Genomic DNA, 18,341 nt, shown 5'->3' with positions numbered 1-18,341 from the left:
TCATGAGGATAGAGGTAAACTCAGAACTCATCACCAATTTCTTCCAAAGGTGGTGTCTGCGTTTCATATCAACCAACCTATTGTGGTTACCGACACCACCTCTACCTCAAAGTCCCTAGATGTTGTGAGGGCTTTGTAGCCATACATAAACCGAACAGCTCGTCACAGAAAATCGGACTCGCTGTTTGTTCTTCATGATCCCAATAAAATTGGGTGTCCTGCTTCAAATCAGACAATTGCACGCTGGATCAGGCTTACGATCCAGCATGCTTATTCCACGGCAGGTTTGACATGTCCAGAATCTGTACAGACCCACTCTACTAGGTCCTTGGGTTCTTCCTGGGCAGCTGCCCGGGGTGTCTCGGCTTTCCAGCTCTGCTGAGCAGCTACTTGTTCGATACTCTGGCCACTGAGGACCTTCAATTTGGTCAATCAGTTCTGCAGGAACCTCAGCACTCTCCCACCCAGTTTGGGAGCTTTGGTACATCCCCATTGTACTAATGTGGACCCCAGTATCCTTTAGGACGTAAGCGAAAATAGGATTTTAATTACCTACCGGTAAATCCTTTTCTCGTAGTCCGTAGAGGATACTGGGCGCCCGCCCAGTGCTTCGTGTTTCCTGCACAGTTACGTGGTTAAGTATTGTTGTTGATTCAGCTGTTGCTGTTCCTGTTCAAGTTTGATTAGCATGGCTTTCCTCTTGATTTGTGTGTGCTGGTTCGAATCTCCCCACTGGCCTTTCAATCCTTCTCTCAAGGTATGTCCATCTCCTCGGGCACAGTTTCTGGACTGAGTCTGGTTGGAGGGGCATGGAGGGAGGAGCCAGCCCACACTATTAATTTCTTGAAGTGCCAAGGCTCCTAGTGGACACGTCTATACCCCATGGTACTAATGTGGACCCCAGTATCCTCTACTGACTACGAGAAAAGGATTTACCAGTAGGTAATTAAAATCCTATTTTCTCATTCTTTATGATCAACGTTAAAACCGAACAGCAATCTTGGTTCTCCACTTCCAGTTTTGATTCTTTTTCAGATAACATCAGCGTTGCTTCTTTTCAGCTTTCCCCTATGACAGAACTCTTTGTTACACATTGATCCTGGTATTGTGACCGGCAGACCTTTCCTGAGCGTGGTAGCGAGATAATGGCCTGCGCCTTGAATTTGAAGATGTAAATTGATAATAAACCATAGCATTATTGTGCATATTTACTAATTATCAGGTCATAGACTAGATAATTATTTCTTATCTCCGCTAGTCATGCAATAAGATATTAAATAGCACTGGGATGTGGTATTGGGGGTGATTCCGAGTTGTTCGCTCGCTAGCTGCTTTTAGCAGCATTGCACACTCTAAGCCGCCGCCCTCTGGGAGTGTATCTTAGCTTAGCAGAATTGCGAACGAAAGATTAGCAGAATAGCGAATAGAAATTTCTTAGCAGTTTCTGAGTAGCTCCAGACTTACTCAGCCATTGCGATCAGCTCAGTCCTTTCGTTCCTGGTTTGACGCCACAAACACACCCAGCGTTTGCCCAACCACTCCCCCGTTTCTCCAGCCACTCCTGCGTTTTGCAACTCGAACGCCTGCGTTTTTCCGCACACTCCCATAAAACGGCAAGTTTCCGCCCAGAAACACCCACTTCCTGTCAATCACACTACGATCAGCACAGTAATGAAAAAGCTTTGTTATGCCGTGAGTAAAATACCTAACTTTTGTGTAAAATAACTAAGCGCATGCGCTCTGCGAACCTTGCGCGTTAAGCGACTAATCGCAGTATAGCGAAAATCGGCAACGAGTGAACAACTCGGAATGACCTCCATTGTACACACGTAGGAACAGGGGCTCTGATAGAAGCCTGTCCTTACTATAGGGGGTATCCTATTAGTCACGAAAATGGGGGGTTTTCAGATATTTTTTATTTATTTTTTTGCCAATATTTTTCCAATTTCTCTATCGTCCTAGTGGATGCTGGGGTTCCTGAAAGGACCATGGGGAATAGCGGCTCCGCAGGAGACAGGGCACAAAAGTAAAGCTTTCCGATCAGGTGGTGTGCACTGGCTCCTCCCCCTATGACCCTCCTCCAAGCCAGTTAGATTTTTGTGCCCGGCCGAGAAGGGTGCAATCTAGGTGGCTCTCCTAAAGAGCTGCTTAGAGAAAGTTTAGCTTAGGTTTTTTATTTTACAGTGAGTCCTGCTGGCAACAGGATCACTGCAACGAGGGACTTAGGGGAGAAGAAGTGAACTCACCTGCGTGCAGGATGGATTGGCTTCTTGGCTACTGGACATCAGCTCCAGAGGGACGATCACAGGTACAGCCTGGATGGTCACCGGAGCCTCGCCGCCGGCCCCCTTGCAGATGCTGAAACATGAAAAGGTCCAGAATCGGCGGCAGAAGACTCCTCAGTCTTCTAAAGGTAGCGCACAGCACTGCAGCTGTGCGCCATTTTCCTCTCAGCACACTTCACACGGCAGTCACTGAGGGTGCAGGGCGCTGGGAGGGGAGCGCCCTGGGAGGCAAATGAAAACCTATTTGGCTAAAAAATACCTCACATATAGCCTCCGGGGCTATATGGAGATATTTAACCCCTGCCAGAATACACTAAAGAGCGGGAGACGAGCCCGCCGGAAAAGGGGCGGGGCCTATCTCCTCAGCACACAGCGCCATTTTCCTTACACAGCTCCGCTGGTCAGGACGGCTCCCAGGTCTCTCCCCTGCACTGCACTACAGAAACAGGGTAAAACAAGAGAGGGGGGGCAAAATAGTGGCAAAAATTATATTATAAAAGCAGCTATACAGGGAGCACTTATTATAAGGCTATCCCTGTCATATATAGCGCTTTTGGTGTGTGCTGGCAAACTCTCCCTCTGTCTCCCCAAAGGGCTAGTGGGGTCCTGTCTTCGTTAAGAGCATTCCCTGTGTGTCTGCTGTGTGTCGGTACGTGTGTGTCGACATGTACGAGGACGATATTGGTGTGGAGGCGGAGCAATTGCCAAATATGGGGATGTCACCTCCTAGGGGGTCGACACCAGAATGGATGCCTTTATTTATGGAATTACGGGATAGTGTCAACACGCTAAAGCAGTCGTTTGTCGACATGAGACGGCCGGACAATCAGTTAGTGCCTGTCCAGGCGCCTCAAACACCGTCAGGGGCTGTAAAACGCCCTTTGCCTCAGTCGGTCGACACAGACCCAGACACAGGCACTGATTCCAGTGGCGACGGTGACGAATCAACCGTATTTTCCAGTAGGGCCACACGTTATATGATTTTGGCAATGAAGGAGGCGTTACATTTAGCTGATACTACTGGTACCACTAAACAGGGTATTATGTGGGGTGTGAAAAAACTACCTATAGTTTTTCCTGAATCAGAAGAACTAAATGATGTATGTGATGAAGCGTGGGTTGCCCCCGATAAAAAGATGCTAATTTCAAAGAAGTTATTAGCTTTATACCCTTTCCCGTCAGAGGTTAGGGCGCGCTGGGAAACACCTCCTAGGGTGGATAAGGCGCTCACACGCTTATCTAAACAAGTGGCGTTACCCTCTCCTGAGACGGCCGCACTTAAAGATCCAACAGATAGGAGGATGGAAAATATCCAAAAAAGTATATACACACATACAGGTGTTATACTACGACCAGCTATAGCGTCAGCCTGGATGTGCAGTGCTGGAGTAGTTTGGTCAGAGTCCCTGATTGAAAATATTGATACCCTGGATAGGGACAATGTTTTACTGTCTTTAGAGCAAATAAAGGATGCATTTCTTTATATGCGTGATGCACAGAGGGATATCTGCACACTGGCATCACGGGTAAGTGCTATGTCCATTTCGGCCAGAAGAAGTTTATGGACGCGACAGTAGTCAGGCGATGCGGACTCAAAACGGCATATGGAAGTTTTGCCGTATAAAGGGGAGGAGTTATTTGGAGTCGGTCTATCAGATTTGGTGGCCACGGCTACAGCCGGGAAATCCACCTTTTTACCTCAAGCTACTCCCCAACAGAAAAAGACACCGACTTTTCAACCGCAGCCCTTTCGTTCCTTTAAAAACAAGAGAGCAAAGGGATATTCATATCTGCCACGAGGCAGAGGAAGGGGGAAGAGACACCAACAGGCAGCTCCTTCCCAGGAACAGAAGCCCTCCCCCGCTTCTACAAAAGCCTCAGCATGACGCTGGGGCTTCTCAAGCGGACTCGGGGGCGGTGGGCGGTCGTCTCAAGAATTTCAGCGCGCAGTGGGCTCACTCGCAGGTAGATCCCTGGATCCTGCAGATAATATCTCAGGGGTACAGGTTGGAACTAGAGACAGATCCGCCTCGCCGTTTCCTGAAGTCTGCTTTACCAACGTCCCCCTCCGAAAGGGAGACGGTTTTGGAAGCCATTCACAAGCTGTACTCTCAGCAGGTGATAGTCAAGGTACCTCTTCTACAACAGGGAAAGGGGTATTATTCCACTCTATTTGTGGTACCGAAGCCGGACGGCTCGGTAAGACCTATTCTAAATCTGAAGTCCTTGAACCTGTACATAAAGAAGTTCAAGTTCAAAATGGAGTCACTCAGAGCAGTGATAGCGAACCTGGAAGAAGGGGACTTTATGGTGTCCTTGGACATCAAGGATGCGTACCTCCACGTTCCAATTTACCCCTCACACCAGGGGTACCTCAGGTTCGTTGTACAAAACTGTCACTATCAGTTTCAGACGCTGCCGTTCGGATTGTCCACGGCACCTCGGGTCTTTACAAAGGTAATGGCCGAGATGATGATTCTTCTTCGAAGAAAAGGCGTATTAATTATCCCATACTTGGACGATCTCCTAATAAGGGCAAGGTCCAGAGAACAGCTAGAGAAGGGATTAGCACTGTCTCAAGAAGTGCTAAAACAGCACGGCTGGATTCTGAATATTCCAAAATCCCAGTTAATGCCGACAACTCGTCTGCTGTTCCTAGGGATGATTCTGGACACGGTTCAGAAAAAGGTTTTTCTCCCGGAGGAAAAAGCCAAGGAGTTGTCCGAGCTTGTCAGGAACCTCCTAAAACCAGGAAAGGTGTCTGTACATCAATGCACAAGAGTCCTGGGAAAAATGGTGGCTTCTTACGAAGCAATTCCATTCGGCAGATTCCATGCACGAATTTTCCAGAGGGATCTGTTAGACAAATGGTCAGGGTCGCATCTTCAGATGCACCAGCGGATAACCCTGTCTCCAAGGACAAGGGTATCTCTTCTGTGGTGGTTGCAGAGTGCTCATCTATTGGAGGGCCGCAGATTCGGCATACAGGATTGGATCCTGGTGACCACGGACGCCAGCCTGAGAGGCTGGGGAGCAGTCACACAAGGAAGAAACTTCCAGGGAGTGTGGACGAGCCTGGAAACGTCTCTTCACATAAACATTCTGGAACTAAGAGCAATCTACAATGCTCTAAGCCAGGCAGAACCTCTGCTTCAAGGAAAACCGGTGTTGATCCAGTCGGACAACATCACGGCAGTCGCCCATGTAAACAGACAGGGCGGCACAAGAAGCAGGAGTGCAATGGCAGAAGCTGCAAGGATTCTTCGCTGGGCAGAGAATCATGTGATAGCACTGTCAGCAGTGTTCATCCCGGGAGTGGACAACTGGGAAGCAGACTTCCTCAGCAGACACGACCTTCACCCGGGAGAGTGGGGACTTCATCCGGAAGTCTTCCACATGCTGGTAACCCGTTGGGAAAGACCAATGGTGGACATGATGGCGTCTCGCCTCAACAAAAAACTGGACAGGTATTGCGCCAGGTCAAGAGATCCGCAGGCAATAGCTGTGGACGCGCTGGTAACGCCTTGGGTGTACCAGTCGGTGTATGTGTTTCCTCCTCTGCCTCTCATACCAAAAGTATTGAGAATTATACGGCAAAGAGGCGTAAGAACGATACTAGTGGTTCCGGATTGGCCAAGAAGGACTTGGTACCCGGAACTTCAAGAGATGATCACGGAAGATCCGTGGCCTCTACCTCTAAGGAGGGACTTGCTTCAGCAGGGTCCCTGTCTGTTTCAAGACTTACCGCGGCTGCGTTTGACGGCATGGCGGTTGAACGCCGGATCCTAAAGGAAAAAGGCATGCCGGAAGAAGTCATTCCTACTTTGATTAAAGCAAGGAAGGAAGTAACCGTGCAACACTATCACCGCATTTGGCGAAGATATGTTGCGTGGTGCGAGGATCGGAGTGCTCCGACGGAGGAATTTCAACTGGGTCGATTCCTACATTTCCTGCAATCAGGATTGTCTATGGGTCTCAAATTGGGATCTATTAAGGTTCAAATTTCGGCCCTGTCGATTTTCTTTCAAAAAGAATTGGCTTCAGTTCCTGAAGTCCAGACTTTTGTTAAGGGAGTGCTGCATATACAGCCTCCTGTGGTGCCTCCAGTGGCACCGTGGGATCTCAATGTGGTTTTGGAATTTCTAAAATCTCATTGGTTTGAACCACTAAAAAAGGTGGATTTAAAATATCTCACATGGAAAGTGACCATGTTACTAGCCCTGGCTTCGGCCAGGAGAGTGTCAGAACTGGCAGCTTTATCTTACAAAAGCCCATATCTGATTTTCCATTCGGACAGGGCAGAACTGCGGACTCGTCCGCATTTTCTCCCTAAGGTGGTGTCAGCATTTCATCTGAACCAGCCTATTGTAGTGCCTGCGGCTACAAGTGACTTGGAGGACTCCAAGTTACTGGACGTTGTCAGAGCATTAAAAATATATATTGCAAGGACAGCTGGAGTCAGAAAATCTGACTCGTTGTTTATATTGTATGCACCCAACAAGATGGGTGCTCCTGCGTCTAAGCAGACGATTGCTCGTTGGATCTGTAGCACAATCCAACTTGCACATTCTGTGGCAGGCCTGCCACAGCCTAAATCTGTAAAGGCCCACTCCACAAGGAAGGTGGGCTCATCTTGGGCGGCTGCCCGAGGGGTCTCGGCATTACAACTTTGCCGAGCAGCTACGTGGTCAGGGGAGAACACGTTTGTAAAATTTTACAAATTTGATACTCTGGCTAAGGAGGACCTGGAGTTCTCTCATTCGGTGCTGCAGAGTCATCCGCACTCTCCCGCCCGTTTGGGAGCTTTGGTATAATCCCCATGGTCCTTTCAGGAACCCCAGCATCCACTAGGACGATAGAGAAAATAAGAATTTACTTACCGATAATTCTATTTCTCGGAGTCCGTAGTGGATGCTGGGCGCCCATCCCAAGTGCGGATTATCTGCAATAATTGTACATAGTTATTGTTAACTAATTCGGGTTATTGTTTAGGAAGCCATCTTTCAGAGGCTCCTCTGTTATCATACTGTTAACTGGGTTTGATCACAAGTTGTACGGTGTGATTGGTGTGGCTGGTATGAGTCTTACCCGGGATTCAAAATTCCTCCCTTATTGTGTACGCTCGTCCGGGCACAGTACCTAACTGGCTTGGAGGAGGGTCATAGGGGGAGGAGCCAGTGCACACCACCTGATCGGAAAGCTTTACTTTTGTGCCCTGTCTCCTGCGGAGCCGCTATTCCCCATGGTCCTTTCAGGAACCCCAGCATCCACTACGGACTCCGAGAAATAGAATTATCGGTAAGTAAATTCTTATTTAAACCCTGGGGTTTTTTTCAGTCCATAAAAGTTTAGTTTTTCATGCCAAAACATAGAGGATCCTTGGAAAGTTACGGACATATGTATATTTGCATCCGCGACTGAGTAAAAAAGGGTTTCTTATAGCGTATTTGGTTTTGCCTGTCTCAGGTGCGGTAATTAGCCAAGGTAATTTACCATAGCTAATAGGTTACCGCCCTATGTGTAAAAGTAGTGACGGTATTAGTGATCACTTTTCCCACCTGGGGGCAGCCGCACAACTGCGCACTTGTGGTCCGCTGTCCGTGCATGCTCTATTGGTGTGTGCTGAGCAGGGCCGGCTTCAGACCTATTAGCACCCTATTAGCGAGAAAATTTAAAAGCCCCCCCCCCCCCCCCACCCCCCCCACACACACACTCTCCTAGAAAGCGGGTGTGGCCTACTGGGAAAGTGGGCGTTGCCTCGTAACTTTATATCATCAAACTATAAATATATTTTCACACCGCCTCTACACACACAATTAGCAGCCTTACACATAACAGCCACAGTAGTGTTACTTACACACAATGTCTCCAGTATAGTTCCAGATACACATAATGTGCAGTGCCAGATACACATGACATGCCCCGCAGCAGTGCCAGCTACACATGACATGCCCCACTGCAGTGCCAGCTACACATGACATGCCCCCCAGCAGTGCCAGCTACACATGACATGCCCCCCAGCAGTGCCAGCTACACATGACATGCCCCCCAGCAGTGCCAGCTACATATGATAGTGTTCACTTTTTAGGGCAGGGTGCTGATCACAGGGAGGGCACATTTTTAAGTTAGGAGGGCAAAATGATGTACATACTGCTTGTTGTTCCCATACCTATATGCTAAAGCATGGACAGTGCGCGCCAAAGGGGCGCAGCAAAAATTTAGGGGCGTTGCTTCGTGGGGAAGGTGCGTGCCACATAATAGTGGCAATTCGCATTACACCACACAGTAGTGCAGCTAATACACATTGCACCAGGTAGAACCTCCTATACACTTTGCACCAGGCAGAGCACGTTAGACACTTTGCGCCAGGTAGAGCACTGAGACACATTGCCTAGCCACAGACGCCTAGCGGGAACACTACATGATATTCTCCCCAGCAGTGCCAGCTACACGTGACATGCCCCCCAGCAGTGCCAGCTACACGTGACATGCCCCCCAGCAGTGCCAGCTACACGTGACATGCCCCCCAGCAGTGCCAGCTACATAAATGGCCACACAGTGCAAGATATGTCCCCACAGTTTCAGATACATAAATGCCCCCATAGTGCAGATATGCCCCCACAGTGCCAGATACATAAATGCCCCCACAGTGCCAGATACATAAATGCCCCCACAGTGCCAGATACATAAATGCCCCCACAGTGCCAGATACATAAATGCCCCCACAGTGCAGATATGCCTCCACAGTGCCAGATACATAAATGCCCCCACAGTGCCAGATACATAAATGCCCCCAGTGCCAGATACATAAATGCCCCCAGTGCCAGATACATAAATGCCCCCACAGTGTCAGATACATAAATGCCCCCACAGTGCCAGATATGTCCCCACAGTGCCAGATACATAAATGCCCACACAGTGCCAGATGTCCCCACAGTGCCAGATACATAAATGCCCCACACAGTGCCAGATATGCCCCTAATGCCAGATACTCTTGTCCCCACAGTGCCAGATATGCCCCCAATGCCAGATACACATGTCCCATGCCCCCAGTGCCAGATACACGTCCCATGCCCCCAGTGCCAGATACACATGTCCCATGCCCCCAATGCCAGATACACATGTCCCATGCCCCCAGTGCCAGACATGTCCCCAGTGCCAGATATCCCCCCCCCCCCCCCCGCCCCCGTGCTGCTCACTGCGAGTCTGCTCCTGTGGGTTGAGGCTGCTGCCCGTGCTGCTTTGTAGCTGAGGGCGGAAGGAGAGCGCTGCATGCGCCTCTCCTGGCCCTCAATTTCTGGCTGCCGCTTCAACTAGGCGCCGGCCCGCAAGCCAATCAAAGCTCGCGGTCCGGCAGCCAATCAGCCTCAGCTGCCGGAGCGCGAGCTCTGGTTGGCTCACGGGCCGGCGCCGGTTAGCGGGGGCGACAGACAGTGCAGTGCTGCAGGGACGGCTCCAGGCTCCAATATGGCGGCCCTGTTCGGCCGCTCTAATGGAACATGCCTGGAGCCGGCCCTGGTGCTGGGCAGTGATCCCTCTCCTGGTACTTTTTGTAATACGTAGCCTATATGCTAAAAGACTAATACGACATTTACATTTCGGAGTGCTGAGTTTGGCAGGAAAGCAGCCAGCCACCATAGGTTTCTATTGAGAATGGTTTTCTTGAACGAAACCCAGGGATGCCGCAGCAGATATCTCCAATATCTGCTGCTGTGCCCCAGGGATACTTATCTGCTGGTACCCCCCAAAAACGTATATGTTTACTGGGGGAATCCTGCAAATAATTGATAAAAGGTATTCAATCACTCACTTTTTGAGAATAGAGTGTAGAATGAGCCCTCTGATAATATGCCCATTTTCCACTGCTTGGTAGACTGATACCTGACTTCTTTGCACCACTTTACTCATAAATTGAAATATTTAACGCTGTAAGTACATTTGCTCAACCTCAGTATCTCTTGACTGATATTTTTAGACAACTGGCCTCATTAATCATCGTTATTTGTATGGTGCCACAGATTCCGTAGTGCGTGACACATGATTAATTATAGGCGTGGGTGCAGTTGAGCAGAACAACTTCAATTGGGTACTTGGGCCAAATTGAGGGATTGGATTGCAGGATGACGAGTTGGCACCGGGTCATGAACATCGGGGCAGTTGATCAGCCTAACACTGCAGAATCCATGTTGAAGGCGTCCAAACAGAATGAGCAGCCAAAATAGCCGAAGTGCCCATCATGCGACTATTGCACAGTTCTCCTAGAGCAGAGGTTCCCAAACGTAGTCCTCAAGGCACCCCAACAGTCCAGGATTTAGGTATAGCCATGGCTCAGCACAGATGGTTAAATCAAATTGACTTAAGTCACCTGTGGCCAAGCATGGATGCATTTAAAACCTGGACCGTTGGGGTGCCTTGAAAACCGCGTTTGGGAACCTCTTCCTAGAGGCTATAGAGCTTGAGGAGGAGCACCATTATTGGGAGGGTTGTGGTGAGGTGTGCTTAGCCATAGTACAAGGTCCATGTTATCATGATATACACTGTGGGAGCGGCAGTGAAGTAGCAAGCTGGCAGTCAACTGACAGTGAAGTCTCACTGTAGGGGCTGTCCTCAGCAACTTCTCACTTTCCTCAGACTGGTAGATGAGTCCTCTGCCCACTCATATTGCATCATTGTCTGCATGATGGCAATGGAGCAAGGCATTATGGGACAGGTAATACTATGTATGTATAGCCTTCAGAACACTAATGAAAGGAGGTTGATTCCTGTGTCCTCCCTGTGCCTAAAATAAAATTAAAAAAAACAACAAAGCATCACATCATCCTGCCACACATGGAATACTGGTGAAATGATCTTGCAGCAACCAAGGTACGGGATAAAAGCAATATCTATCTATCATTCTAATATCTTTCTATATGTATATTTGTATTGTTCTGCGATTTCTTGAGCTCTCCTTTCTTGATGACTTTCCATATTACCCTACAGAACTGTACTAATGCAGTTATTGCTGTAACACTGTGACACACAGTAAGTACCTTGTTAGTACGCTTCTTAGTGGCATAACATTTTCTGTGCTTTTCTGTCACAACTACTAATAAACCAGATTACCATCCTGCTTTGTAACATTTGAAATCAATAGTGATTGAGTTTTCAGAAGTTGATACCTCGACAGAGAGAGGATTAATATTGTGCCACACGATTCTTATTCACCCTGGAAATGTTGGGAAGTCTTGTAGAAAACGTGAGGCTTTGCTGTAAATGTGCTATTTTTTTAATATATTACTACCAGTGTATAAGCGGTTCTACAGATCAGAAATGGCTTATTGCTAGTTTAGCATTTGTTTTGTCTACTAAAAGCTGTGAAAGACTTGTACATCAGTGTGTCATTGCACCTGCCCAATAACACCCTAAACAGAGTATATGCATTTACCTGATGGTCATTTGTGACCCTTTTAGCTCCTTCATGAATTTTGCCTAGGTGAGAATGCTCTCTCCCTGGTGTTCCGTCTCTCCGTCTGTGTGACACATGCGGAATGCGTACTATCTGGCTAGTCGTATATGTCTGCATTTGTTTTTTGAGCATGCACAGAGCAATTTCTTGCAGTTACGCTACACAAATTGGCGTAGCACTCGTGCTTCATCAGCTGCAGTGTTTCATAGGACTAGAAACGCCCAACACACCTGTGCTCACACTTCAGGGTATTTTAGACTCAAATTGTGGATTTGACTGTAGCCCTAGACCTAAGTGGAGGGCGTCACAAGACCAATCAGGCTGCTCCACAATGAGAGGGGAGGTTTGATGGGTTAAATTCTCTTTTTCTGTAGCTTTCTCAGTGGTCTAGGACAGTGGTTCCCAAACTTTTTTTTTTAAATCCCGGCTCACTAGAGTATTTAAATTGTTATCACGGCACCCCTAGGCCAAAAAGTTTCTTTTTGAGAAATTTTGAAAGAAATATTAAATGAAGTAAATTGTGTCATCCTCATGATCAATTGTGTGGTGAGGTACAGAATTCATTTCTGTTGGTCCACACATTTTATGATTGGCAGCCACCGGCACTGGGTTTGTCTAGTACATTGACCAGATATATTTGAATTGGTCCTGAACCACCAATCCGAGGCACTCCTGCAAGAGGGTCACAGCACACCAGGGTGCCTAGGCACACCGTTTGAGAACCAGCGGGAGTTTCTTGTAGAACTGGCGATGTTGCTCGGGTGTGGTATACAAGTTAGACATTTAAAAGGTAGACAACCATTAGGTCAACACTATATGGTCAAAAGTCCGATAGTCAAAATAGGTCGACACAGTTAAAAAGTCGATGGTGTCGAAAGGTCAACACAAAAAAATAAGTTTGTATTGTGTTTTTAAAAGAAATTTTCCCAAATTGTTGAAATTCGTCCCATCGCGGGCTCGCCACGATTCATGCTCGGTGGCTCACTCCGCTTTGCTCACCACAATAAAGGTAAATGTTTGTGATATGGATAGTAACCGAAAAACCCCTAAAAAACCATGTGTTGTCCTTTTGACCCTGTCGACTGTTTGACCCTGTCAGACTTTTGACTGTTGACCATATGTCTATCAACCGCTTCCCATGTTGCTCATAGCAACAAATCAGATTCTACATAACATTTATCTAGCTTCTAGAAGATAATAGAATCTGATTGGCTGCTGTGTGCAACATCACCAGTTCGGAAAAATACACCCACCTTAGTAAAGTTACCCCTTTGCTCTGCTGGTAGATGCTTGCTCGGAATATTTTCATTTGGTCTCACTGTCTGCTCCATATTGGAAAATACGGGGACTTCAGAACTACAGATAGATCACAGAAGCTGTTTTTTGACACCCGGTTCTGTGTCTGTTCTTCAGCTCCCTCTTTCCTTCCAGTAAACCTACGTCCACACATCCTCCCAGTGTGATCGCTGCAAGCCTCCGGCTCGCTCTCCTCTTTTCTGTACCTTTTGTGCTAATTGAATGTATAAAAAATAACGCTGATGTCATTTGCATGGAAGTCTGTGTCGCCTCTGCCTGGTGTGTCATGCAGCAGGCCCACATAGTGAGTGAGTAAGATGTGACATTAGCTCTCCTCTCTGCGTTGCCACCATCCAGGCCCTGACTGTCACCCGCTGCTGATGATGTAAATCTCTGGCACAGAATATCTGTACCCTACTGAGTGACAGGATTGCAGTGTGCTCCCCCAGCGTACCTGGCTTCTAGCTCTGCAGTGTTCTGTGTATGGTTACAGTGCACATTACTGCCTCCAAACATGATGCTTGATGGAAAAAAAAACATTCTCTTAATCCTCTTTAAAGTGTGTATTTAATCTGTCTAGAGCCAATTTGTAATAATTGTACTGTTTTAGGCTGTGTTGATTGCACAGCTCTGATACAGTGGGACGCCAGTGCAGCGTTGAATTTAAGTTTGATGTAATTGCGCCCACCTTGTGTACGTGGAATGAAGGCTCTGATTTTGAGACGTGCGCTAATGCTGGCTCAGCTGCGAATGTGTGCGCAGCGACAGTGCGAAAATATGCAGATGCTGCAGCTGCTTGGATTTGTGTTGAGATGCCCACTGCCGACTTTGCAAGTCCCAGTAACGGCATACAAAGATGCAGCATGTACGCATCGCTCACAGATCATTCGATTATCGAATTTCCGAGTAGCGCTTTGATGGCGCAGCATAGCCGCAGGAAGTGAGACGCAGTTACTATTACTGTGTACGGTATTGCAGATGGAGACTGAGACGCCATGAAAAATGTTTGTGACACATCAGCATCTTCGTCGCCACCCCCTGTAACGCCCCTAAACGGTCTCTGTCAGTCACTGTGAATAAATCCTCACCGCGATCACTATTACAAGACCATGGCGCCACATGCACAGTGCGACTCAGACAGATGCGCAGTCGGCTGATAATCACTCAGCTGCATAAATATCGGGTTTGCACCCATCTCTGAATCGAGCTGTATGCTGCCTTGTGCATCCCTGTGGTCAGACCAGCTAGCCATGTGTTCCAGCCCTGTCCTTGGTGCAAGAGAGAAGTCTGACAACAGACCTATTTGTGTGCGCACGGCTCTGCATAGCGTACAGATTAGTCAGCGCACCCTCTCCAAACTTAGCCTATGTGCGGCCACCCCATGACCATGCCGTTACGCCCCTTCCAGTGCAAGCGGAGTGGCGTGTGACTCCGAATCACCTGTCCCTGCAATGCGCTCAGCTGCGGAGCATGTGCAGTGCGAAACGCACAAAATCTCTCTGCAATACTGACTTGCGTTCAGCTCTGCATCAGCCCCAAGTGTCTTTTATTGTACGAGACAGTCTGTGTATATCATTGTTTATTGTGTACTTTGTGATAAAAATCTGTGTTATACCTTGCTGATTCTCAGGTGCGTGTCTTTCTTACAGGTGGATCTACCTAAACGATCAGAATTTGTGCATCCCAACAAGTTCTTCCTTTGTGTATGGAGCCGTGCCCATCGGGGCAAGTATATATGTGATCGGTGACCTTGACACAGGTGACTTTATACCAGTTCCGTAATGACACAAAGACTAAGCTAGCATGCCTGGCACGTTGTGAGCGACTTTGGTGCAGCTAGGATGTGAATAAGATGCAAACTTCAGGAATAAATATGAATCCCTTTCCGTGGCGCAGCATCTAAGTCATGCCAAGTGTCTCTCACCATATGGTGCAGAAATGCTAGGTAAAGGAGGACTCATTGGTACTAAGCTTGAAGGACTAACACAGAATTATACATAGGCAGTATAACTTTACATGAATGACAGGGGCCTAGGAAGCTCATGTTATATGAAACCTATGTACATGTAGTATGTACACTGCGTGTAGTGATCTTAGAGCGTATAGTGACCGTCGGATTCTGCTGTATAAGTACCTGCCACTTCTCATAATACAGGGAACCAATATTGGGCCTAATTCAGATCTGATCGCAGCAGCAAAATTGTTAGCTAATGGGCAAAACCATGTGCAGTGCAGGGGAGACAGATATAACATGTGCAGAGAAAGTTAGATATGGGTGGGTTATTTTGTTTCTGTGCAGGGTAAATACTGGCTGCTTTATTTTCTCTTAACGTCCTAGAGGATGCTGGGACTCCGTAAGGACCATGGGGATAGACGGGCTCCGCAGGAGACATGGGCACTTCAAGAAAGACTTTGGATCTGGGTGTGCACTGGCTCCTCCCTCGATGCCCCTCCTCCAGACCTCAGTTTGATACTGTGCCCAGTGGAGACTGGGTGCTTTCAGGGAGCTCTCCTGAGTTTCCTGTAAAAGAAAGTATTTTAGTTAGTTTTTTTATTTTCAGGGAGCCTGCTGGCAACAGGCTCCCTGCATCGAGGGACTGAGGAGAGAGAAACAGTCCCACTTCTCTGAGTTTCAGGGCTCTGTTTCTTAAGCTACTGGACACCATTAGCTCCAGAGGGATCGGTACGCAGGTCTCACCCTCGCCGTCCGTCTCAGAGCCGCGCCGCCGTCGTCTTCGCAGAGCCGGAAGAGAGAAGCCGGGTGAGTATGTGAGGAAAAGACTTCAGAGGCGGCAGAAGACACCTTGATCTTCATAGAGGTAACGCACAGCAGTGAAGCTGTGCGCCATTGCTCCCATTCACCTCACACACATCGGTCACTGTAAGGGTGCAGGGCGCAGGGGGGGGTGCCCTGGGCAGCAATAAAAACCTCCTGTGGCAAATACACATATATACATGTACAGCTGGGCACTGTACATGTATAAAAAGAGCCCCCGCCATGCTATTAAGAAATTTGAGCGGGACAGAAGCCTGCCGCCGAGGGGGCGGGGCTTCTCCCTCAGCACTCACCAGCGCCATTTTTCTCCACAGCACCGCTGAGAGGAAGCTCCCCGGACTCTCCCCTGCTTGACACACGGTGAAAGAGGGTTTTAAAGTAGAGGCGGGGCACATAATTGGCGCATATACATGCTACAAAAGCGCTACTGGGTAAACATTCTGTGTTTTTTCTTGGGTCATATAGCGCTGGGGTGTGTGCTGGCATACTCTCTCTCTGTCTCTCCAAAGGGCCTGGTGGGGAACCTGTCTTCAGAAAAGAGCTTCCGTGTGTGTGTGTGTGTGTGTGTGTGTGTGTGTGTGTGTGTGTGTGTGTGTGTGTGGTGTCGGTATGCGTGTGTCGACATGTCTGAGGTTGAAGGCTCACCTAAGGAGGAGGGGGAGTGTATGAATATTAGGTCTCCGTCGGCAGCGCCGACACCTGACTGGATGGATATGTGGAATATTTGGAAATAAATGAGAGCGCAATTGCAATTAAAAATATAGTAAATACTTTAATACATGCACAACATATATTAGACAAAATGAAAAACAAAGTTATTCTAAAAGGTTATTCTAAAAAGTCAAATAAATTATTGGTGCTTGACACACCCCCAGAGGGTTCCACAACCTGTAACTGATCCGGTAATTGTCTGTAAATCAATCACTGTCTCAAATGTTGGTAGCTTTTTCTACTATGTTTGAATAAAGTTCCACAGAATGATGGTTTTTTAGAAGTAAATCTGATGCTCACCGCTGCTGGAGTTCAATAGCAATAAACTTCCCATTATCTGATGCAGCGGAGGGAGAAGGAGCATACACCTCTCTGGATCCAAATGCCGTATGAAGAGAGGAAGGAGTGGCTGTCAGCAGCGCCGCTCACAGTGTCCCTGTCAGCCCGTGCTCCGTACTCCACAATTAGGGGCGAGCTTAATGAGATGTTTCTCAGGGTACACGTGGAAAGGAGCGCGGCTGTAGACTGGCAGTGGAACAGTGGAGACAGAGCCCGGCAGTGTTGTGGTCCTCACGGGGGTAGCCTTTACGCGTTTCTCCGCTGTCAACGTATAGCGGTTTCCTCAGAAGGTATAATTAGGTGTCAAGCTGATCCGATATTTATTGTGCAGTTGGCCAATCCACAGAGGCCATTTAACAACAAACAGGTGTACTTAATAGTCTAAAACAAGTGTTCAATATTAGTAGAGTTAATCTCTAACTCCACTTTTTAAAAATAATATCATAAAACATCAACAATATTTATTAATATATACACAGGCTTTCAATATTTTTATATATATAAAACGTTTTTTTACAAAAACAATTGATGTTTTGTTTGTTATAAGAAGGCATCACCGCAATTCATGTTCCAAGGAATAGATTTCAACTAATAGAAAACAACCAATATAAATACCAAAAAGGTCAGTGGCACAGCAGACTAATGCAGGAGTCACGTATGCCACTAGACCTGTGTTCGATTCCCATCCAAACCCAAATCGTATCACCAATCTATATTTTTTATTATTATTTATTTATTATTAGTATTATTATTGTTATTTGTTTTTCTCTCCTCTCCTCTATCTCCTTCTTTATTCGGCTTTTTATTAATCAAATTATATATTCTCTCTCTAGCGATCTTATATATTATTTTCAAAAATACCTATGCATTGTTAATATATAATCAGATCAGTTGTCTCTAATCATATTTCTCTAAAGAGCGTAATCATATAAACTCATAGATGAGAAGGAGAGAGGAGAAAAACAAAAACAAAAGCAAAATTTCAATCATCACAAAAGGGTACATATAGTCATAAGAATGGGGAAGGGAATTGGAAGAGGGGAGGGGGAAAGGGAAGTTCCATTTATCAAAGCTTAACTTATTAATATCTTCAAGCTGATTTGATCATGCTTTTTAGAACCAGCCCTCCGATTTACCAATTTTTTATATATATTTCACCAATAATTATAGTTCTGTTTTCTTCACAAGTACCTATATACACATATACTAGTAATCGATTTGTAGCTATAGATAAATCCAAATAACAAAAAATGAGAAATTATATATATATATATATATATATAGAGAGAGAGCAAGTATTTTTCTGAAGTCAGTGTAACTAATATAACTCCCTAGGGTAGTTATAAGCACACTAAGAGATAGGCAGACAAACCATAAATCACGTTCTCCAGTAGATTATCTTATGCTAAGAGGACATTAAAGATTATTTAGTTCAACTGACTCATTTAATCCTGCGGGGAACAAAGACCCTAGAGAGAAGATCCAA

General features: G+C 46.9%; 1 protein-coding gene across 3 annotated transcripts in view; it reads left to right on the top strand.

The window, feature by feature from the left end:
- The window catches only part of GAN (gigaxonin), a 291,113-nt gene that overhangs the window by 208,549 nt on the left and 64,223 nt on the right, over positions 1-18,341 (top strand). For all 3 annotated transcript variants that reach the window (XM_063945565.1, XM_063945566.1, XM_063945567.1), the window contains exon 10: positions 14,679-14,788. In XM_063945565.1, coding sequence (XP_063801635.1) covers positions 14,679-14,788 — 110 coding nt within the window. The remainder of the gene's footprint in view (positions 1-14,678; positions 14,789-18,341) is intronic.

The sequence above is a fragment of the Pseudophryne corroboree genome, chromosome 11, assembly GCF_028390025.1.
Source record: "Pseudophryne corroboree isolate aPseCor3 chromosome 11, aPseCor3.hap2, whole genome shotgun sequence".
Classification (NCBI taxonomy): Eukaryota; Metazoa; Chordata; class Amphibia; order Anura; family Myobatrachidae; genus Pseudophryne; species Pseudophryne corroboree.
Note: the sequence above shows the minus strand (reverse complement) of the source record. Positions and strands in the feature narration are given on the sequence as shown.